At 38.4% G+C, this 25,458-nt stretch overlaps 1 protein-coding gene across 4 annotated transcripts in view; it reads left to right on the forward strand.

Annotated features, from left to right (window-relative positions):
* Nucleotides 1-25,458, forward strand: part of GRM1 (glutamate metabotropic receptor 1) — a 364,839-nt gene that overhangs the window by 304,058 nt on the left and 35,323 nt on the right. For all 4 annotated transcript variants that reach the window (XM_029223912.1, XM_029223910.1, XM_029223913.1 and 1 more), the window contains 3 exons: nucleotides 1,121-1,289; nucleotides 12,148-12,274; nucleotides 23,097-24,027. In XM_029223912.1, the coding sequence (XP_029079745.1) occupies nucleotides 1,121-1,289; nucleotides 12,148-12,274; nucleotides 23,097-24,027 (1,227 nt within the window). The remainder of the gene's footprint in view (nucleotides 1-1,120; nucleotides 1,290-12,147; nucleotides 12,275-23,096; nucleotides 24,028-25,458) is intronic.

The raw sequence follows: 25,458 nt of genomic DNA on the forward strand, positions 1-25,458 counted from the left end.
AGTTATAGTTTCCTTGGAGTAAATAGCAACATGGAAAGAAGATTGAAGAATACCAGAGAATTGTCAATAACCGAGAGAGAAATGACTATGACAACACAAAGATGTTCTCATTTTCTTATAGTACGGAAATAACCAGAGTGTTTTAGCACATTAATAGTGCTACTAATGTGAATGATATAGTGATATTGCCTTACATATGTATTTCTCCCAATTGCGAACAGCCTTATGTTAGTAAATTCCCACAAGAACCCCGTGAGCCTTACAGAGTTTAGTGACATTCCTAAGTAGTATAATCTACTATTAAAACATTAGGAAAGAGATTCCAGCTTATACATACTAATGTCAAATGCTGTGTTTTTTCCACCAAATTGGAAAATGCTCTCCACTGCCCACACTGGGAAATGATGTATCTGATCCCCAGAACACACTCTGGCTACAGTGAAGATTTCTAAATGTAGACTTAACCATTGTGCAGCATTGCAGCATTTGAAATAACTGAAATAACTGACACCAATTACTTGGATTCAGAAATGTTTGTCCTGATCAAGGAAGAGACCAGTTTAAATGTCAATGCTCAAGATGTTAAATCCCAAACATCCTTGCTAATTAAAGGTGCATTTCTCAGATTTCGTGCTCTATTAGCACCTAAAATAAGTTCCAGACTTGGTAAAACTCACCTCTTTTAATCCAGTATAATTAAAATGGCAACTGAATGTGAAAAAGGAATTTTGAATAAAAATACTTAAGCTAAAAATTAGTGTTCTGAAGAATTGTTACTTGATCAAAGAATAATCTAGTGAATAATGATTTGAAGGATATGGTGATCGACTCAGCACATATAGTTTTTTTGAGAATAAGCAGAGAGAAAAGTACAAGAATAATATCTTCTTTAATGAATATGGATGATACACAAACAGAGACTGAAGAATGGAATATACATTTTGGAAAATCAGAGGATACATAACTAAATAAACTAAAATATTGACAGTAGCTGGCATTAGGACATGGGATGATTCTAACTTTTCTCTTTCTTCTCTCTATTATTACCTATTTACTAAATTCCTTTGGTTTCTACATCATGTCCATCTTCTCCAAGACACACATGTTGTTTTCTTTGTAGGTATGATATCATGAATCTGCAGTACACTGAAGCTAATCGCTATGACTATGTACATGTTGGAACTTGGCATGAAGGGGTGTTGAACATTGATGATTACAAAATCCAAATGAACAAGAGTGGAATGGTACGGTCTGTGTGCAGTGAGCCTTGCTTAAAGGGTCAAATTAAGGTAAGCCAGCCGCACATGCATTCTTGGACGGTGTCCATGAGGAGGCCTCCTGCCTGGGCATAAGCAAAGAAAAACACAGACATTTTTCTTTGACCAGACTGTCCAGAAAGGGTGCACCAGGCGTACTGTTTCTGTCCTTGTGTTTAGCAAAAATGAGGAAGACAAAGAAAGATTGGGCAATGGAATAGGCAAACCACTGGGATATTTAGAATAGTCTTTATTTGAATCGTAATGATGAGCTGCAATCTTAAATACAATATAGAAAGCAAGGGGATTAATAATCAAATTAAAAATTAAGACAGAAGTAAACGCGGAAACCAAAGCCAATGATACTGCTTACTCATAGTTCTAGCTATTGTCAAAGAAAGCAGAAGCTGAACGATGCCAAATAAATGTATAACTAAAATAAAAGAAGCTGAAATGAGGTAACACAAAAGCATTGCTTACCACTTCTCTTTTCTCTACCAAGTTCTTTGAATTTTCCTGAAACTGGTATTTTCCAGCCAAGAGAGAGTCTTCACTTCTAATTATTCCCAGAAGTTTTTTTGTTTTGTTTTGTTTTGTTCCAGGTTGGGGCAAGTGAGTGATCATGATATTACTGTATATTTAAAACTAGAGTAAATAAACCTCATATACTGGACATTTGGCTGAATGGAGTAGAGAGAATTCTTGGTGAAGAAGACGTGGAAAGAGCACTCTCTGAATCCCATGCTATTTAGAAACCAGACTGGCTGAGGCACTAGGAAATGGAGCGTAGGGGAGTGATTGTGAACTGGCAGGAGTGTGGATTAAACGACCTAATAGGTCTTTCCCATCTCTAATTTTCTATGACTCTTCTCTGGGAGCAGACAAGCCGTCAAGTAAATGTCACAAGGCACAGCTGGGGCTGGAATGTATACAGTGTGAGGCTTCTGCTCTCTCGCCACGTGGCCACGCTGCTACGCCATTCGCAGGAGCCGTGGAACCAGCCATGCGAGGGAGAGGCCCTGAGAAGTATACTTAGGGGCCTTTAGGGCAAGAGTCTAGTAGTGCTGGTACAGCAGCTGGAAAAGCTTTATCACTGCTGATCAAAGAATGTGGAGGATCTGGAACCTGCAACATCATTTAGCAGCTGAGAAGAGCTGTCTGGGTGGACTCAAGCTCTCAGTAGAATCCGTCACTTTGAGTGTGAAAAAAACTTCTGAGGCAACTCACCCTAGTTGCAAATGTCACTGCCTTCTCTGCAGATGTGATATTAAAAATATTTAATAATTGTCATGATAACCAACCAATCAGAATGAACTCCATTTTAGTGCTATGACAGGGTGCTGGAGGCCTCCTGCTATGCCTGCGGTTAATCCTTGAGTTGTTGTATCATGGGAAGATTTAGGTGAGGAATCTTACATGGATAGGGTAGTATGGGGCAATCAGGGGGCTTGGAGAGACACCATTAGTTTCCAACCAGTACAGAAGCATTTCAGTAGTGTAAGAACGACTCCAGGCAAACCATTGTGTATGGGCCATACGTCAGTGCTGCTTCTCCCCAAGAATCCATTTCTGATTCTTATCCAGATGGAATTTTTCACATGGGGCTGTCTGGTGGTATTAGGAATATATCCTCTGAAATTGAGAGGCCTAAAACTTCTCCTTGACTCTTACCACAGGATGCCAGACCAGTGGATTCTGGGTTGGTTATCTTCTCTGGATGGTAGGGAAAACCAGGGAGACCTGAAGTCATATGATTGGGACAGCCCAGAAGCCCTGGGCTTTATGCTCTCCTGTGACCCAAAGGGTGTCACATGTTAATCTCAGACCTCCTCCCCAGCATGGGTGGCAGCATTGAATCTTTAGTGCAGACAACTGCTGTGAAAAAGTTTATGAAACTACACAGTTTGGTTATTCAGAGTATAAGAAAAACAAACAAACAAACAAACAAATACAACCCTGGCAAGAGAAAACAAATCAATCTAAAGATACTCTGCACCCCAGCTCCCTTTCAGACTTCCCTCCTGTTACTCTGACTGCTGGCAGGCCATGAATGGGAGCTCACATGCCATGTGTAGTCCCATTTGTATACTCCAGAAGATAGATTTTCCCCCCACCCCCAAGTTCAGAGGAAAGGCTGTCTGCATGCATCTTTAAGCTAGACACTGAAGTATTTCTGGCATCACATTTGCATTACACCCATGCAGTGTTATCGAAGGAGATCCCAGAAATCTTCGCTGAGCCATTATAGAGCACTTGCTATAAATGCAAATCTCTTGGGGTCCAATTTTCATAGTACTGTGTACCCTGCAGGATAAAAGTTATGCCCATTCTCAATAACACCTGGAGTGGGGGTGAGGGGGGATGTTTGTTTGTTTCCCATAAGCACCACGGGAGGTATGGAAACAAATGAAATCTGAATCCCATTTACCAAATAATAGCATTTATATTCTTACATCGTCAATTTGCCATCTACCAGGTTCAGGATGCAGAGCCAGGTCTCTCAGTAGCCACTACAGAGACTGGAGGGAAGCAACTTAAAAGGTGATTGTAGGACTTGCACTTGTATTAACTGAGAAACATAACCTTTAGGAAAGGATTATTCACTTTAAATATCAAATGCCACTTAAAATGTTGAAATAACCATTTGACTTCTTTTGTGATAACCCATAAAACTTACTTATGGTAATTTCCTTTGAAGTAGTTAAAAGTCCAGTTTTCTTATGTTATTGATTTTAGAAATATAAATATAATATCTTATAAATATAATACTTTATGGAGGAGAAATTGATTTCAGTCATACCACAAACAGTGGTAAATAAAATCAAACTTTTATTGTTGTGTCTTATATTAGTCAGGTTTCAGTCAGGAAAGAAAGAACCCATGCCAGGTGGTTCAACAGAGGAAATTTAAGGTAAAAAACTGGTTATAAAAGTAAAAGCGGGGCTTCCCTGGTGGCGCAGTGGTTGAGAGTCCGCCTGCCGATGCAGGGGACAAGGGTTCGTGCCCCGGTCCGGGAAGATCCCACATGCCGCGGAGCGGCTGGGCCCGTGAGCCATGGCCTCTGAGCCTGCGCGTCCGGAGCCTGTGCTCCACAATGGGAGAGGCCACAGCAGTGAGAGTCCCGCGTACCACAAAAAAAAAAAAAAAAAAAAGTAAAAAGGGGCAATGAGACAACTCAGAGATGAGCAGCAGTAGGAATCATTCCCACCTCTGGGCTAGAGGGACACAGGGAAGGTCACAGATACTACCTGAGACACCTCCTGAGGTGGGAGGGGAGGATACCTTGATACGAGGCTTCTCCTCTCTCCGGCTCTTAGTCTCCCATTAGGTCCTTCCATTCTGCCAACTGTATGGAGAAGACGCTGGAAAGAGAGCCTGAGCAATGTAGTGCGCAGCTACTTAGCTCAGGTTACCTTGAACCCTGAAAGCTAAGCAAGGTTAAGTGCTAATGCATTACTGGGAGATACAATCCCAGGGAAGCAAGAGTGAGAGGAAAAGGGAAGGGAGGCGTAGAAGCATGGCGGAACACCTCTACCACTAAGGTGAAGCATCACTGGGCAGGATGCTGCCTCACTGAGCACAGCTCAGCCTCACGGAGGTCTCTGGACAGGCTGCTCGGACTGTCTGTTGGAGCAAGGAAGGGAGAAAAATGTATGCACTCCTGCCATTCTATTTTCTGCTTCCTGTGGTCAGTGTTTGCTCACAGGAAATGACGTCATCTGACCCCTTTAGGCAGCTGCTGGGGAAGCCAGTGTCCATGTCCTGCTATGTGGACCTTCTTTGAATTTGGAAGCAGCAGGGGGAGAAGTCTCTGTGGGTCTTACACAGTCTGGTCTGGGCTCCTGCTGTGCCAAGGAGGCAGTTCTAGAACCCAGTGCCTCCTCCGGGGGAGAGAGAGTCACCCGGAGATGCCAGAAGATGACACAGTAGTGGTAGGCTCTGAGGTAGGAGTTGCAGAAGCATCCAGAACCGTCAAGAGCCAGGGGCCAAGGGCCTAAGAGACAGGTCAGGCAAAAAGAATTTGAGGCAGCACGTAAACTATGGACAATGGATCTGCAAGCAAACAGCAAGGGCCTGGCACTAGTATTGGTCTCCCACACCAAGCCTGCTGCTATTTTCCTTAGTGTGGGGAGGGCAGGAAAGAGGTAAGAAGGGGTGGGAAGGCAAGGGGGAGAAAGTGAAAGAAAGGAGAAGGGAGGCAATAGAGATCGGGAACTAACATTCATCAGGCATATTCTCGTCCAAGTACAAGAATGGATGACATCGTTTCAATTATTCCTTAAAACAACACTTTTAAAGCAGATATTATCACCCCATTTTATGGATGAGAAGTCAGAGGCCCAGAGGGCTTGAATCACTTGCCCCAAGCTTTCTCAGCTAGTGGTTAAGAAATGCCGAGCTGAGCTTGGAGCCAATCCAAAGCTCTTATCAACCCACAGCCACATGTTGTTCAACCATCTTTCATTATGTGAACTGGCATATTTCCTGCAAATGCAAGTTTCAGTTGCTAAAGCTGATTTTCTTAATAGTTTACAACGAAATTAAAAATAGAGATCCACTTTAAAATTGCTGAGGGAACAGAATCTAGAACTAAGCAGGCAATAAATATTAGTGAAGGTGGTCGGGAGAGTCTGACAGAGATGGGGAAACCGGCGGAGAATCCCAGGGAAAGGGTCCTGGGGATTGCTTTCATTCGCCTCCTATTCTTTCTTTTCCCCTCTCTTCTCTTCTAGTTTTCTCTTCTGTTTAGTTCGTTTTTGGATTCTTTACTCCAAGATGATTGTTTGAGTCTGGGACTTTAGGCATGGAAAGTAGAAATCACTACTTCCCCCCTTCTCACCTGGCCTATCAAGATAGAATTATGGAGACCATATCATAAATGGCTCTTCATTACACATGCCATATTGTCGTATAGTAAAATACACCCTAGATATGTGGAGAAAAGCCCAGATACACATATTTTTACAAACTATATATTTCAGAATTGAGTTAACTATTTTTTCCCTGAACCATCTGAACTGAGGTGCAGATATCATGAAACTTCATACCTCAGCTTTTGTCTTCTAAGCATAAGGGCAATTCTCACATGGCCAGAAGACCAGCTAAGAAAGTTAGCAATAACATCACCAACCACAGCTGTCCTGTTCACCTCAACTTCCCCTTTTTGTGAATCAAAACGAACTACCCATTGAACTTGTTCATAGTTAATGCAACCATTTTGGCAACCAGTGAAACAATGACATAGTTCCTTCATTATGTAATATTTTCTAAATTCCACTGCAGGATGGCAGGTTCTCAACAAAAATTGTCCACAGGAATATCAAAATTCCTTATCTGAGAAGCTTATGATTATATAATGATGATGTGATCTGCCCCAGCTACTAAAAACATACGGGCTACAATTTTGAAAAAAGTTAAAGACAAAATACTGGGCTCCTTTTTGTATTTTATTATGTATGTGAAAGCATGAAATTATTATAGTGTCTCTGGATGAGAGAAAACTTTGCAAGCACTGGTCATAATGAGAAATTCTATGGAATCATCATTAATTTATTCACAGCCACTCTGAGTAATACCTACACCTTCACCTCTCATGCTTTGACCAGTGTTTAAGATGGTCTCTTGGTTACTGAACTTTTTGGTGATCACCTTAGCCTCAGATCTAGCTTGTCTGCCACTTCTGGGGACAGGTGCTGATAGGACCTGCTGCTGAATCACAATGACACCGGGCAGAGAAGGAACGCAGCAGAGCTGTTGTGTCTTGCAGGTGGCAGTGGCCAAAGCAGGGCTCATTTTCTGTTTTAAGTAAATATTTATTGAAGTATAACACACATACAGGAAAGTAGAGAAGGAAGGCAATAGCATGAGTACACATTGGACTCTTACTTCTGGGTCTTTTCTTTAGCTGATCCCAATGCCTGGAACTCTCTTCCACCAGATATATTCAGGACTTACTCCCTTTCCCTCTCTCAAGTCTTTACTCAAATGGCATATCTTTGTGAAGCCTTACCTGACCACCATATGCAAAATTGCAATCCCCAGTTCCACGTGCCTCCCTATCAAGACTGGGACTGAGATGAGGCAAGTGAAGAACTTAGGGCACAGACCCTAAAGTGGCCCCCCATCAACATCCTGCAAGTGCAGGGTGGGTATGTGCACAACGCTGAGGGTTTTAAGGGCCTCTTTAAGTCTGGTCCCTAGGCACTAGGCTTGCCTCACCTTGGTCCCTGCCCTGAACCCTATTCCTCTTTCTTGCTGTAGTTTTCTCAAAGCCCTTTTCTAGGATGGCGCTCCTCAAAGATGGGGATATGATCTGTTTTATTCACTGATTGTGAATGCATAATGTGAATGAATGAATGGATGAATGATTGAATGCATATGCCCTGCATAAGCATTTCATTCCTCCTTCTAGCAGTGTACGTATTACATTATGTCAGATTTTGAGCTTCTTAACCTCAGTGATCATCAGGTCTTTTCATTTATTTGTCCGCATGCATAGCACCATGTCTGGCACACTGGGCCACTAAATAAATGTTGGTTAAGTAAATATATATCTGCCAACTTCTGAGATATAATTTTGGTTCTCAGCATAACATGCCATCATTCTGACAGCTGTTTTTACACAAGGAAGAGCTTAGTTCTTGAAAATAACTGGTGATAATGTGCCTGAGGTTTGCACAAGTTACTGATCCCCTCTGCAGCTGTTTCTTCATCTGCAAAATGTAAATAATTAACTTCCCACCATGGAGTCGTTGTGAGGTTTAGTGTAATTCTGTACAGAGGGCCTTGCACATGGTCTTGTTCAATGTATGCCCATTTTTGTGATCATATTCTATTCCTATATGATTTTTGTTACATTTCCCCTGTAATAAATTACTATGTAGGGATTTTCCTAAACTGATCTTTTTCTATAATTCTTTCAAGGCTCTCTTCAATTTCCTTCAATTTTTTATTCTCTTTGAATTCTTCATTTTCATTTCTTTTGCTTATGTAATATTCCATATTATTTCCCTCTTTTCTTTCACATACATTATTGAGTAATTATTGAAAAATTAATATGTACCAATAACTATGCTAGCACTGTGAAAGCAAAAGAAACTTAAACATGGCCCCTTCCTTTGAGGAACTCATGGTGTAGCTGGAAAAAATTGTATCAGCAATTAGAGTCCATTGTTGCCCAAGCTCTCATGCTGGGTGCCATGGGGACACAGGAGGGTAGGACTAGCTCTTCTCTCCCTCAGCTGATTTTCCTACAGTCCTAATTAGGTAGGACCAGTGTCTTTATTCTGTTTAGTCCTCCAGGCATTTCCCTTCTGAAGCAAATTTCTCTGTTTCCTTTGATTTATCATTACTTTTCCTTCATTATATTCTCTCGATGCTGTTTTCTTTCTTTTGTCCTTTTTCTAAACAAAGCCTAAATTTAAAAAATCCATTTCAAGTTACTTCAGAAACGTAGTCGTAAAGTTAACACTTGATTTCCTATGTCATAAATACTTTAAGACTCCTACAGTGTATATGGAATTGAATCATAACCTTGTGTGAAGCAGCAGGTCATCTAGTCTTACTAACAATAAACAGAGCACCATGTACACAGGATGTAAAAGGAATCAAAACAGTCCCTGTGTCTTGGGAAGTCTTGGTCTTTCAAGCGCAATTTCAGAGAAATATCAAATCTCTTATCATGACTCAGAGCTGTCATAAAAAGTGTTTTATGGTGACAAAAATGAGACAATACATTATTCAGTTATTGAGTGTATACTCCATGCAAAAGAAATATCAGTTAGTATAAAAATAATTTAAAATATCAATACCTGTGATATGGGGGAGATTAAAACGTAGAGACAATAATTTAAGAATTTTTTTAAAAGTATCTGAATGAAACATATCTACCATATACATGTGAAACAACTAGAGGACAAAAGCTAACTAACTTGTGGTAATAAACTACCAAGTATATTTTAATTATAGAGAATTCCAAATAAGGTAGTGTTTCAAAGGGCTCACTGCACCAGAAATACTTCCTGGAGCATGTGTCAGGACTCGAAAGTAGTGACATAGATGGGCTGATGGAGGAAAGATGATATTCTAAATGGAAAGGAATATCCTTTCTTTTATTAAAATATATTTATTTATTTATTGTTGCATGTGAAAACCATGGATTAAGCAACACACACACACTCTCTCTTTTGTCCTTCTTAAAATCTATTCTCTAAACAGCAGCCATAATAATCCTTGTAGAAAGCAAGTCAGATGGAAAGCAAATTGAATGATGTATCTGCCCTACTTGAAACCTCTCTCCAAAACAAACAATTATGTAGACATTAATGAGGATGTAAGCAGGGGATGGCACAGAGGCTGCCTTCCTTGTTTGGTGGACTTATGTAAGAGATTATTAACAGTCAAACTTAGGTGCAGAAACAAGGACCGGGGACTAAGTGAATCACTGACCAAAGAGCTTATATTTCAAAGGTATTAGAAAAGGGAGACACTGACATTCCTTGAGTGGCCGAATTACATTTTTAAAAAAGATTCAACTCAACACTCGTTCATTGGCCAGCTACTGTGTGTTCTTGGTACATTTATTGATGACTATGATCTGAAAACAAAGTATGGCATGATTCCCTTCTCTTGAGGAGCCCACAGGCCATCAAGATGATCTTGGCAGCTGTGTGCATGTAACTCTGGAGTGAGAAGTAATTAGAGGCACGTTATATGACTAGGAGACAGGGACCAGAATTCAGCTTTCTGAGTCTAGAGGGGTGGCTGAGAGATAGAAAAGACAAATCCCATATTTTAGACATTGTATGGCAAAAGTGCACATATTTGGTGGCTGAATAAGAAGTAATAAAAAAAAACTCCATTTGAGCAGTTCCTTTTTCATTATTTATTAGAGGTATAAGCCAATCACTTATTCATTCATTTATTCAGTCATTTAAAGGCTAATTTTAAATACTTTCCATGTGCCAGTTACTCATAGGATCTACCTTTCACCAGTCATTCTGCATAAATAAATTGTTTAGCATTATTATCTTTTGAAATTGTCTCATTCATAGTATTCATTTTATAGTTAGGAAAAAGATAAAGCTGACTGAAGAGATATACACTATTTTGTACTTCTTATACTCATTAAAGTAAAAAGCAGTACTCATTTATTCAATTTTTCTCATGGCACTTAGAAAAATTTATAATTTGGAATATCGATTTCTCATGCTTATTCTGAGGATAAGTGTGAATTTTTCAAAAAGACTTAATCTGAGTCTACTTTCTAAAGTTATTTGAAAGTAAAAGAAGAAAAAGGAAATCTTTTACAGTTTCTGAAAATATAATGTCATTTGATATTTTTCATGTAATTCTAAAATAGTGGTATAAATTTCGACCGGATTTGCAAGAAGATAATTTTATTTTCACAAAGGATAGAGTTTGTATGATTTTAAGGTATGGCAATATCTACAGTTTAATTTCTGACTTTACATATGAGAACATTTGATTATGTCGAATGTGTTAGGGAGGGACCTCTGTTTCTAGCCATGAGGGAGTAACAGAGTACAGACTTTGTCTTCTGCTGTAAACAACCAGAAAACTTGACACAATATATGAAATAACTATGTTCAGACATTGGAAAACAGTGCATGACCTTGAATTCAAGGAATTGAAAGGAAACAAACAAGGTGAACCCTAAAATCACTCTGGCTTTCTGTCTGGAGGCAATTTCCTAGCTGTTGTTTAGGGAGAAAGAACACAAACAGAGCTTGGCTATCTTGATAATTTAAGAAGACAGAAATCAGAGTTTAAGAAGGCCAAGGCAGCCAGAATTTGTAGTGCAGAGGAAGGAAGAGGATGGATCTATGCAGAAAAAGGGTCCCAGAAGTTGGCATATGAGTTTTCATGATTGTTTGACTGAATCTGTATGAGCAGGGTAGAATTCAGAATGTCCAGGTAAAGAACAATTAGTGGGAAGCTGGATTCCCAGAGGTCACACAAGGCCAAGAATTGTCCCAGTTTCTACAAGCCCTAGTGGAGACGCTTTGCTGAATGCACAAAGAGTTAAGTAGAGATCCCAGCAGGGTCATAGTTTATAATGAGGCTAAACTATTCCTAGAGTAGAGACTATTCTAGACTTGCCCTAAAAAATGAAAAACAAGACTCAAGCCTGAGCCACAGGTGACTTAGCTGCCTGCTAGAACAAAGGCCAATACTACTTCAAGAGAAAAATCCAGCACTCTACACCTTATGTCCAGCATCTGGTTAAAAAATTTTAGACATGTGACAAAGCGAGAAAATGTGACACATTACCTGAAGGAAAAGCAAGCAATAGAAACAGTCCCAGATAGTATATTGATGATGGAATTAGAAGTCAAATTAAAATACCTACTGTAAATACATATGAAAGGATTTAAAAGAAAACGTGCATATCACGAGAAGACACATGGAAATATAAGAACGTAAAATAGAATTTATATAATGAAAACCAAAGTATACTAGAAATAATTTTTTAATGGATGGGATTAACAGCATATTAGACATTATGAAAGTACAAATCAAGGAACTTACAACAACATAAAAAGAAAAATGTATTTTTACTTTTCTAAGAATTATTAATACATATTAATATACATGATGATATGATTCAGCTGTTTAATTCCTTTTATAAAAGAAATTATTATTGAAAAGCTTCCAAATCCAACATGGAATGAACTGAAATTCACATCTGAACTCTGGTACAATAAGGTATATCCCAATCCATGTATTTAAAGTTCCTCGACATATACGATTTTTTGAAAAGTTACTTTTCTAAAAAAATCATAGTTTGAAAGCAAGTCCTCATCTGAAAAAAAAAATGTCTTTCTGGAGAAGCGATCTGTAAGGCATATGAAATATTGCTATGTTGTAGGTCATACGGAAAGGAGAAGTCAGCTGCTGCTGGATTTGCACTGCCTGCAAAGAGAATGAATATGTGCAAGATGAATTCACCTGCAAAGCTTGTGACTTGGGATGGTGGCCCAATGCAGATCTAACAGGTAGGAGCTGCCTCACTTGTAAGCCCTGTCCCTGACTGTTGACCTTTCCAATGTGCCTGTTATTTAAAATGATAGTGATTATCTCATGTCTTTTTCAATGTTTATTTACATTGTTACTGCTCATGTCAAAGTGTACACATAAACCTCTTATACAATTTCCGTAATCTATATTAAAAGTTCATTTAAATATAAAAGTGTATTCAAAGGTTATTCTTATATACCAGTTGTTCCTGTTTTTCTTTTTAAAAATTTTTTCTGAAGATATTTCTAGTCACCTGAATTTATATTTGCAAATATTTCTTGAACATCTATATATGAGGCACTATTGCAGGGCGTAAAGGTACAAAAATAAGTGAAACACAGCCCCAGCTTTATTTACTTAAAATATATCAGGGAAGAAACATGTAAAAGTATAAAATAAAATAGTTATTACTACAATAGAGATATTTATAAACTACTGTAAAGTTTGTTAGGCAGATAAGGAGATGAAAGAAATTCCAGACAGAAAGTAGAACATGGGAAACATGAAAGCATGTAATACATTTGGAGAAAACCATGGAACAAGTATATGGGGTTGTTTGGTAAATGCAAGGCCTAGTAGATACGTGGTCAGAAATGAGACTGGATGAGTACCCTGGCAGCAAATGGTAAGGAGCTTCTGTAGGACCTTTTTATAAATGTTTGGATTTTGGCTTTAAGCACAGGAGAACCACTGAAGAATTTAAAGTGGTGAATAACATCATGATATCTGTGTCTCAGAAAGATGACCCTGGAGGTAGTATGGAGGAGAGTAGTGAGCCTAGACTAAAAATAGAGAGAAGTTAGGAAGCTATTATGTTGGTCCAAGTGAGTAAATTCAAAGGGTGTGAACTAGGGCAGCTGCTACAGCAATGGAGAGGAATAAATGAATGCAAGAGATGATTGACTCATAAAATCAATGGGACTCCTGTGGATGGATTACATGAGTTTATAAGCTTCCCAAGAGCAATGTTCAGGTATGAGTTTTGATTTCCAAAGACCCTGGTATGAGTTCACAGATGAGAGGTGTTTCACAGTTACTTTTCAAAATTTTTAAAAGTGATAAAGCTATAGAAACTTTGTCTTTGAGTTCATGGAGACCTTGTCATCTGAGTAATGCAATCCCTCATTTTAGAACGACAAAGCTGAGGCCTAGAGAGGTGTACTTGTGTGCCCAAGGTCACGCAACTAGTTAGAAGCAGGTCGTAGTTCATTGACTGCTGATCCTATGCCTCCCTGTGTGCTGCTGATAATCATTAGGGTAACATTCATGATTGCTGTTTACTTTTTGACTTGTTCTCAAATAAGAATACGAAACTAAGAAATTGTGTGGCTTATTCAACGGGCATCAAAAATGGCTGGCTGAGTAGAATCAGGTCACATAATTAAAATTATACTTTGTAAGTGAGAGACCTTGTAAAATGTTAACCCTGTTAGAAAATAGACTATCAGAAAGCTTTTAGAAGTCACCTGGTACAAAGGCCATTTTTAAATGAAAAGAAATTAGATCAGAATATTTTTGAAGGTACAAACTATACCTCACCTGTTTCTTTATTCTCTAGCTGAAAACTGGTTTTCAACTTCAATGTGCCTAAAAATTACCTGGGAATTACCCATCTACAGAGACTCCCATTCACTATTTCTGAGACAAGACCCAGCAGATTCTGAAGCACTTAGTCCCTGTTCCATCCCTTGAGAAACATTACTCTCTGGCTCATAGCCTGATGCCTTGAACATAATTGCTGCCTGATAAATATTTGTTCTATTGAGAGAATTAGAAAGAAGAAGGGACTCACCCAAGTTCATCTACATCAATACAGATCCTCAATAGGAGAAGCCACCACTAGAATCTAGGGGTTTTTGTCCCTGGGTCTAATGCCCTTTCACTATGCATTTATCTCATGGTTGCATGCAATGGACTGACTTGGAAAAGCTTTTCCAACCTCATTCTGGACACAGGCCTCCTTTCCCACTTGTACTGTGTCTCTTTTCACAACTTTACCCTCCTTTGTAGTGTGTGCTTCCTGCCGGTCCTTTTCATCTTGAGAAAGCCGTCCCCTTAGATCACCATTGTGCTTGAGAACTGGGCTTGACTTCAGAGTCAGCCCTCAGCTATTTGACTGAGACCACAACTGACCAGGAAGAGGCTCAAAGACAAAACCATCACCTTTCTAAGGTTAATCTTAAACGTCAGAAGTCCTGGCTTTGAGGTACAGGAGTTTTCCTCTTGTCTACACTTTTGGGGCTTCCTCCAACTTTTCCTACTGCTTCATCTTCCCTTTAAATGGGGGCTTATCTCATACATGATACAGAACTTCTATCCAACTTTAAAACATTAAAATACAAAAAAAAATTAAAGATCTAATATGTTATAATAATGGAACTCAAAGTCATATGTTTTATTCCCTAGAGATCTTCCACTGTGGATATATTGTCTGCCCACTGCCAAATGATCACCGTCATTGATTAAGCCTCTTTGACTTAGTAAACTATTAAAAAAATCCTCCTTGATTATAAATAGGTGAATTTTAATGCAGTTATCGTTCTAGAGAATTTAATCTACTATCATCCATCATATGTGTAAAAATCACTTTAACATTCAAATGAGTTGAGCAAAGTAACAGCTCAGACCGCCTTTATCTGATAACAACAGGCAAGTGGCTACTTTCGGATCATGTATCCAAATTATGTTGTAAGTCTTATACTTAAGGTCTTTCAGAATATGCATCTCTCGTACTCATTTATACTTTTTTTTTAACGTCTTTATTGGAGTATAATTGCTTTACACTGTTGTGTTTGTTGCTGCTATATAACAAAGTGAATCAGCTATACGTATACATATATCCCCATATCCTCTCCCTCTTGCATCTCCCTCCCACCCTCCCTATCCCACCCCTCTAGGTGGTCACAAAACACTGAGCTGATCTCCCTGTGCTATGCAGCTGCTTCTCACCAGCTATTTTACATTTGGTAGTGTATGTATGTCCGTGCCACTCTCTCACTTCATCCCAGCTTACCCTTCCCCCTCCCCGTGTCCTCAAGTCCATTCTCTACGTCTGAGTCTTTATTCCTGTCCTGCCCCTAGGTTCTTCATAACCGTGTTTTTTTTTTAGATTCCATATATATGTGTTAGCATACGGAAATGGATAAAGAAGATGTGGTACATATATACAATGGAATATTATTCAGCTATACTTAGTTTTAATGACACCTACTGTTTCTGCATCCCTTCCAGTCTTACACATGAATGGAAAATGAGATCTAATTTGCCACTTACTTGGTGCCATGTCAGGCTCAGAGCAAGGGTGCAGTACATGGCAATGTGTTTTTGATTGTTGCCATAGTAGCAGTAGTTGTGAAAAGAGAAAACTCACAGAGAGAGAATACAAAAAAATCAGTAAAAATATTCAGAGGAGTATATGCATTGCCTTTAAGTAGGTATTTTATTTTCATGGGTAGATTTTTTTGACTGAATTTTAGTTAAAATGAGAAATCATTCTCTTTGGAAAATAGTGTTTTTTACTGAAGGTGAAGTTTGTTTAAAATATGCTTAAAATCATTTTATGTGATAGCTACTTTTCTTATATGCTTCAAAGACTCTGATATTAATGAATAAAAACATGTTAGTGAGTTTTTGTTTTCATTAGAATATGTTATTTTTTGGCTATGAAGAAAAATATTGTATATTTCTTAGAGGAAGTGACTTCTGAAGCTGTTTTAATAAATTTTTCATATTTTCTTCTTGGGAATATGCACATTTTAATTCAGCATTTAAATTTCACACTTTACTTTTTATGATGCATAAACAGGGATGTCTTCTGCCATGATATACAACTTGACAGTAGTTTAACAATCTATGGGCCAATTATATGTAATCCAATGCTACTTACTCCTTTTAAAAAGTCAAATAGTATAAAATAATTCCTCAGAAAGTCAGACTACACTAAATCTCATCAATAAAAAATAGAAAATACTGTTATAGAGATTAACTTTTTAGCTATTTTTCCCCATCCCACAGTTACTGCCACCTCTCATATTATCTACTCATTTATTCACTTTTATATTATACACTACCACCTACTTCATGCCAGGTATTTTTTTTTTTTTGAGAAACTGGGACATGTGGGTGAATGAAACAAGGTTTATATCCTGGAAGAGAAGCTTCATATGAAACCAGACATGTAAACAGGTAATTATAAGGCTTGCAACAGGAGTATGTACAAAATTTTTTGTAAGTACAGAGAAAAAAAGCAATCATTTTTCCCTGGGAAGAGAAAAATCTTCACAGAGGAAGGGACATTGAGTTAAACATTAAATAATAATTTCACCTTGTAGGTAATTTATATTAATGTAATAATGTTAAAGAAAGCATTTCAATGAAGCCTTATGCAATCATGAAGTACTATTGTAAATGTTATTAAATGCCCCAACACACTTTAGGTAGAATAATTGTGGCCTATCTTTATTTCTTGGTTCATATTAAATTTGTCTTTACCTAATTGGAAAGAAGTCAGATATTAAATTTTAGCCTCCTCCAATGCTTTTGGATCTTACTAGTGAGCCAATGTTTGTTTCAAAAATTAGGAGTAACCCATTGCCCTCAGATCAGAGTTATTACCACTTCTCTTTTTGCTCAGTAGTTTGTAGTCTGCTTGGAGGAAACAGACTTGTCCAATGGTTCTGGATTGTGTAGGGTAACTCTAACCATAGCCACTGCCAGGTCCTTAAGTTCTCTGTGCTTTAGATATAGTATGCACAACTCCCATTAAAGTCTTCTCCTTTTGGGTGCTGGGGGTCAGGTAGGCTCAGGACACTCACTCTTTACCACTGGTTGAACTTAACCGCCATCCCTTCTAGTCTTGGAATACCCAAACACACTTGGGGGTGGGGCAACTCTTCTCTTTAAACCTCAAAACAGGACAAATAAGTACATTACATCACATATATGAACAATATGGATATTTTGTCTAATTCTCACAAGATATCAAAGCTAGCACTTCTCAAATTTAGGGTGTCTTAAAAAATAAAAGGAAAGGAAAGGAAAGAATAAAAAACAACTTTTAAGAAGCTTATTCAAAATGTAAGTGATCAGTCCCAATCCCCAGGTGATTCTGTTTTGGATGGTCCTGGATTGGCCTTGAAAACTTTGGTTTCCACATGGGGAAAATAATCTAGGATCTTCACATGAGATAAAGTAATCCTAGTGGTGATGTAGGTATATTGCTTTGGGGTGTTGTTATGACAAACTGCTACTGTTACAACACAAGAATATTTATACTTCTATCATAAGGATGTTTTTCTTCATTTGTCTATAGTACACTGCATAGGATAGGCTTAATTTAAAACTAGACTTGGAAGACTCTATGATTATCTGTTGAGATGGCTGAGTATCAGTCTTTGGTTTCTGGCTACATTAAGGGCACTGGGATTTATGATATACAGTTTAAAGTTTAAAACTCCACTGATGACAACCAAAGTCAGTTCATTTACTGATGGATTTCCCCTGGCATATTTTATTAGACAGGTTGTCTTGGCTCTATGACTTGAGGGTCATAAAAGACTTCACTGAGAACTTCTATCTTGAGCTGTCTCAAAACCAGTGTTCATTGTGCAGATTTTGGTAGCTCAATCCACAGATGAAGTATGCCCGTGTAGGAATAAGGGTCCTAGAGAGCTTGCACCTGGATACCTCTTGATCCCTGGCTGCTAAACTGAACTTTCTCTTACTGTACTTTACCTTTTGCCTTTAAATGAAAACATTACATAAGCATGTTCTGTGAGTCTTCTGAATTCTTTCAAATATTTGAACTTGTGAAATATTTGCATATACAAAGCTTATTGTTATAACATACTTAACAATAGCTTGATATAATGGAATTACTGAGTTAGAGTAATGAATGTCTCTAACAAAACCCAGGTTTAGGCAAGTCCTTATTACTAGTGTGGAGAACATTAAAGACAAACTCAGGTTTGTATAGCTTTTATCAATAAAGTAGAAAAGTATGAATAAGCAAGAACATTCAAAGGAGAGTGTGATATATATAAGAATCTTAAGATAATCTTGCACAGAAGACCACTGGGTAGTCATCAGCTTGCTTCAAGTTCCTTGGGTTAACAGTTAACTTTCATGAGCCTTCAGCTTCTGGAGGCTCTCTGCAAACCTCAGTTTAAACTCACTAAGGGATGTTACCTTCAGCAGTATTAAGGTTCCCTTCTACTTGTCCAGAGGTTTGGGAATGAAGACAGCCTTATATAATTTAAATTCATGAATAAATGTTCTGATGAAAAGTTCCCATATCACTAGATTGGTAAGTTGGAACATGCTTGCTAAGACTACACATCTGATCATATTTTTGCCATTATAAGTATTGTGGCTTTTCAATAGGAGAATGCTTCCACCCATTCAGAAGATAAATACACTATTTAAGCTAGTATATATTTATAAACCATAGAAGGAGACAACTGTATGCAATGCATGTGGAGTTACTCAAAGGATTCTTTTGCAATTGTATCAGTCAGTGCCCCCGACCTTTACAGTTTTTCCAGATTAATTTAATTACAAATGAAGCATGAACTGGCCACATCTGCTATCCTGGGAATGTTTTCCCACTAGTGTTTAATTTTGTGGCCAATTTGTTTCTACTGAAATGAGTTCTTTCACTTTTTCCATCAGAATTTTATCTAGTGTATGTTGGATATTTCATCTGGTGCTACGAGATAGCCATCTGGTTTTGCCAGAATTATCCTTATGCATCTTACAACACAATCATTCTGGTATTTCTTTTAAGAATCTCTTTTCTGGCTAGAGTTTGTGTACCTACAATTGAATTCTTGAACTTCTCCATGGATTTGTTATTATTGATAAGTTATTTGTTGTTCTATATGAGACTCTGTAAGGACTCTTAGAGCAGTCTGTTTAGCATGATTGTCTCTAAACTATTTCCGTTATCTTTCACAGTGCTAGAACGGTATTAGCTTTTATAGTACCTGCAGGTCTCATCCTTTATGGCAGCAATTATTTTATATACCACCAACACATCAAGAAATTAATTATCCTTAGGCAAGGAGACTAAGCATTGGCTATAGAACTAAGAGGTTGGGTAAATTTGCTTTTAATGGGTAAATTTGTTATATATTGCTGTGTAACAAATTACCCCTAAACAAATTACCCCCAAACTTAGTAGCTTACAGTGACACACATTTATTATCTCACAGTTTCTGTGGGTCAGAAACGCACAGTATAGCTGAGTTCTCTGCTTCATGATCTTTCACAAAGCTAAAATCAAACTGTCAGCTAGGGATGGGGTCTAGTCTGAAGCCTTGATTGTGGAAGGGTGCACTTCCAAACTCACTTAGTTATTGGCAGGATATAATCCTCAAAAGATTGTTGAATTGAGGGCTTCAGCTTTCTTTTTATTTTTTTAGCTGGTTATTGCATGGGGACTGTTCTCGGTCCCTTGCCATGTGGACCTTAGCAGCATAGGAGGTTGCTTCATCAGAGCCAGCAAGAGAGTCTGAGTTTGCTACTAAGATGGAAATTATCTTATGTAACCCAATCACAGGAGGGGCATCGCATCAACTTTGCTATATTCTATAAAAAATAAACAAGTTATAGGCCTAGTTCATACTCAAGGAGAGAGTATTATACAAGGACATGAATCCCAGGATGTGGGGATTATTTGGAACCATTTTGGAAGATGCCTACCACAATGAACAATGGTTTTTTGACATTGCTATGCTGTTAATACATATAGATCATGGTGTAGCATTTTCACATTTATACAAAAAAGAAAGATTTGTGATGATCTAGGTATCTATGATAATCTGTATACTTATGTGCTCTGTTTCAATCCATCTTCCTATTTCTGTGGAGTCTTTCATCCATAAGAATTCTGAAACAAAAACTGTTACTTGGATAATGTCTTAAATTATACATAGTATAGGTATTTTCATGACTAAATCAGATATAATTTGATCAGGTGTAAGAATTATAGCACATCTTGTCTGGCAGTAAATCCTGTATGTTAAAATTGTGTGTGTCACCAAGAATAATGTATTCTTATAATAATAGTCTCAAAGTCCCAGTTATATGTTGGAGCATAGGATTATCAAAGATTTTCACTATTTGAGTAGTTTTATTAAACCAAGGTATTTGATGTTCTATTAATAGTGAGATGATTAGTAGACATAAAGGCATCTATATCAATAAGGAAGAGATATTGCTTCCCCTGGGAGTTCAGAGAACAGACAGGGAGTTCTTGGATGCCAATGTCTCCCCTGGAGTTAAGTCATTAGACAGATTTTAGGTAGTTATCCTGAGTTTTACTAATATGGGGTAATGGTTCTTTAAATTACACTTTTATTTGTGATAGCTATAGGTTTTCTTATCTATAGGTTCCCAAATCACAGAGAGTAGAGGCCCTTTTAGACGTCTTACCTAAAGATCCATGATTATATTGATTTCTTGTTTATTTACTATATAACTCTACCTGGAAATGTCTAGTCACATATTAGATATTTTCTAACTTGGTAATTTTAAATTTTAACATTTTTTTTTTCTGTTTGATGGCCCTAATTCAGGTCTGAGCCCGTTTGTAGAGAGGCTATAGTCCTTGTTATGTCAGTTATTGAGTCTACCCCAGAATTGTTTGAAGGTTTCCTAAAATCTATCTTCCATCCTTAATTTGAATCTTTATTGAAAAAAAAACGTCTGAAATTGCTTTATGTAATGCATTTTCTATTTTTATTTTTTAAATGTTACACCACTGGTTTATTTAAATCTTCCCTTTTGTAATGTGCTGCTTTTTAAATATTTTCCTACATGAGGCTAACAATTAATTGATTTAGTTGGTACATATCTGTAGTGCAGTACAATAAGTATCTAATAAAAATCCTGAATTCTGCAGAAAATATTTTGCCTGTGTCCCTGAAGTTTACGAAAATCATTAATTATAGCTCTCAGTTTGGCTCTAGACCAGGGTTTTAATTCAAATTCAATAGATCTGACTTGTGTTCTAGAAATTTAAAATGCAGTATTCTTTTCTAATAAAAGCTCCGAAGACAGAATAGCTCATTTACAAAACCAGGTTGCATAGAAAAAGAGAAATGCAAAGAGGGTAGCTTTCAGAAGGTTACAAAGGCCTTGACAAAGACTCCATTGGAATTTGAATTTTATTTAGCAGCCTCAGTATGCCAATTAATTAAAGGAGCTGAATATTGACTCCTAAGTATTTTATCTCCAAATGGGTCTATAGCTGTTCTTAAATATTTTAATTTATTGATTGTGTTACATCAAAAGTTCCCCATAATGGGCATTGTTATTCTAACTATGTATCTATCTAATCATCTTTCTAAACTGTATCAAGGAAATGGAAAGATTTAGAATTAAAATGTGACCTTTTTTGGAAGCAGAAGTTCTTCCAGGAAGAGGCTGAGTCTCTGACACAGACAAACCCCCGACACACAAAAGAGAGAGGCCAGGGCTTCCCTGGTGGCGCAGTGGTTGAGAGTCCGCCTGCCGATGCAGGGGACACGGGTTCGTGCCCCGGTCTGGGAAGATCCCACATGCCGCGGAGCGGCTGGGCCCGTGAGCCATGGCCACTGGGCCTGCGCGTCCGGAGCCTGTGCTCCGCAACGGGAGAGGCCGCAACAGTGAGAGGCCCGTGTACCGCAAAAAAAAAAAAAAATAGGCCACTATGATCAGTCAGAGGCATGTGCTTCTGAGTGGTTTGCACTCATATATTAAATGTGAGTCTGATCCGAGCTGGGTGATTATCAGAAGCCAGGGCTGACACTGGTTAACATACAAAAACTGTGTTCGCTGACGGGAGCTTGTTGAATGACTGAACAGGTTTAAAACAGGTTCTGGTGGTTCCTCGCTCTCATGGCTACAGAACAATGAGTCTCTTCCTAAATTTATGGAAATACATATTTTTATTCTCACAATTTGGGAAATATGGCCCAGACCAATCACAAAATTCTGTGAAGGGGTTGTTGCCAGGACTTGACAAATGTTTTTCTCTCTGTAAAATACAAAAGAGACTTTATTCTGGAAGGAAAAAGTAAGCCAGGCATTTAGGAACACAGCACTGTCTCTCCTTTCAAGAGATGGGTGAGGGGAGATTTCATTCTTCTTTAGTATGTCTATTAGAGATTGATAACTCAAAGGCCCTCAGATGCCACATTCATAACTAAAGAGGTGAGACTTAGAGTAATATAATATGTGCTAAATAGGAGAATGCAGATTCTTCTAAAGAATTCAAATGAAATTTATGTTTAAAAAGTTTGCTGGCTGGCCAAAAAAAAAAAGAGAAAGAAAGAAAGAATAGAAAAGAAAAGAAAGAAAATGCTTGTCTATGATCTGGACTTGCCTCTGGTCAAATAGCTGCATAAAAATAAAAATTTTGTTAGTTTATTTCTTACTAACTTATTCTATTACACTGTGACCATTTAACCTTCAATGGAAACACAGTTTAGTTTCCTTCTTTTTCTTTCATTTTCTGAAAGTGTAGAACCAAGTTCCATCCACGGAGCAGCATCCATTTATAACACTGGAAGCGAAGACTATATTTATAGGCTTAAGTATGTCACATTAGGCTTGTGAGGAGATTAGGTTTGGGAACATGACTGTCCAGAGAAGGCAATGGTGTATGCCTATTTGTGTGATAGAGAGGCATTTTTTAAAAAATTAAAGTAGCTTAAATCATGGAAGATGCAAATATAGCTATGCCTCTGGTAACTAGTAAGCACTATTATTGATCAGCAAAATCTTAGACTCATTTTAAAACTATTTTTCTCATCACAGGCTGTGAACCCATTCCTGTCCGCTATCTGGAGTGGAGCAACATAGAATCCATCATAGCCATTGCCTTTTCCTGCCTGGGCATCCTTGTTACCTTGTTTGTTACCCTTATCTTCGTGCTGTACCGGGATACACCAGTGGTCAAATCCTCCAGTCGGGAGCTCTGCTACATTATCCTAGCTGGAATCTTCCTCGGTTACGTGTGCCCTTTCACCCTCATTGCCAAACCTACTACCACATCCTGCTACCTCCAGCGCCTCCTGGTCGGCCTCTCCTCTGCCATGTGCTACTCTGCTTTAGTGACCAAAACCAATCGCATTGCACGCATCCTGGCTGGCAGCAAGAAGAAGATCTGCACCCGCAAGCCCAGGTTTATGAGCGCCTGGGCCCAGGTGATCATTGCCTCAATTCTGATTGGTGTGCAGCTGACTCTGGTGGTAACCCTGATCATCATGGAGCCCCCCATGCCCATTCTGTCCTACCCAAGCATCAAAGAAGTCTACCTTATCTGCAATACCAGCAACTTGGGTGTGGTGGCCCCTTTGGGCTACAATGGACTCCTCATCATGAGCTGTACCTACTATGCCTTCAAGACCCGCAATGTGCCCGCCAACTTCAATGAGGCCAAATATATCGCCTTCACCATGTACACCACCTGCATCATTTGGCTGGCTTTTGTGCCCATTTACTTTGGGAGCAACTACAAGATCATTACTACCTGCTTTGCAGTGAGCCTCAGTGTAACGGTGGCCCTGGGGTGCATGTTCACTCCCAAGATGTACATCATCATTGCCAAGCCCGAGAGGAACGTACGCAGTGCCTTCACCACCTCGGATGTAGTCCGCATGCATGTTGGCGATGGCAAGCTGCCCTGCCGCTCCAACACTTTCCTCAACATTTTCCGAAGAAAGAAACCAGGGTCAGGGAATGCCAAGTGAGTTATCTGACCTGGGTTTGCCTCCCGCCTCTCTCTCTCAATCTCTCTCTCTCTCTCTCTCTCTCTTCTATTTTCTTCTATTTGACGAAATCATGTTCTTCCATTTCCCCAGTGTTTTTCCTGTCCTTTCTTAATCTTTTCTTTTTTCCAAATCTCACATTCTGTTGCAGTAGGAATGTAGTACTAAAGGTCTTCGTTGTTTTCATTTCTTTGAAAGAGCAAGGAATGTGAAGCAACAAGCAGCTGGGCATATATTTATTCTTACCTGCAATCTGCAGATTCTGTTGTGTCCCTGATGTTTTCCTTTTGCGTGGGTCCTCCTTCTGTGGGGTCTGGTCAGAGATGCAATCTCTAGTTCTAATTTCTAGTTTAGATCATGGTTGAGATAGTTTCTGATTTATTTTTATTACTTTGGAGCCATACCATTACTCGTCTGGGATGGAGAGGAAGGAAATTAGGCACCTGGGAAAGTTTGACTATTTCAAAATTTGAGTGCAGCTGAGCACCAAGTATGTCCTGAAATAAGTTCCCTTGAGCAACTGTCTTACCGTGCCCCTCTTATTTATTGAACTTTAATGTGTACTGTAAACTTCCATAATGCTACACATGAATTGACCTATCTCTACTACAAGGTTATAACCAGAATGGTTTCCTAGCCATAAAGTACCAAATGAAATAAGGAACCAGATAAAGGTGAAGAGCCCCAAACTTGGGAGTCGGCATTAACATCAAAGTCCAGATTATTTCTATTTTGGTAATTCTTCTGAGTAGTTTATGTAATACACACGTTCCTATCTTTTTCCTGACTCTATTTTGCAAAGAAGCATATGCTAAAATTTGCATGTGTCGTCTCTTTCTGAGACCCATGAAAACAGATTTCATGTCACATTTACAACTTTTAAAATAACGTGGATGCTTGAAGTTCTAGTGGTAGTTGAATTATCCAAAAATTAAACGATTTTCCCCATTAGCAGTATTAATTTCACTTTTTGAAACAACCCTTTGAAAGTGAAGAATTTTAATAGTAATAATTATAACATATACATTGTTTTAGAACTATTCTGTGCACCTGAACATATCAGCAAGGTAAGGGGAGGGGAATGGGTGTTGTTTTCCCCAATTTTGTAGGTGAGGACACCAAGCCACTGTGAATTTGTGTGACTCTTAAGTAAATTCCACATAGTTAGCCATTCTTTGCCTAAGTCTAAACTGGCATGAAATTTCTCATTTTCACATATGTCAAAAAACCTACATGCCTTAAACTTCTGGGTTTTTTATCTTTACTGGTCAAGCAGCACCATGCACATCTTTTACAAAAATCAATAATTGGCTTAAGGATCAGATGAGGGAGTCTACGGGAAAATATATTTTTGAAGTCCATCAAGTTTTGTCATCATTTCAAATAAAGACATCCTTAAATTTTTTCAG

This window comes from Monodon monoceros, unplaced genomic scaffold (assembly GCF_005190385.1).
Source record: "Monodon monoceros isolate NGI ecotype Baffin Bay Population unplaced genomic scaffold, NGI_Narwhal_1 Super_Scaffold_15, whole genome shotgun sequence".
Lineage (NCBI taxonomy): Eukaryota > Metazoa > Chordata > Mammalia > Artiodactyla > Monodontidae > Monodon > Monodon monoceros.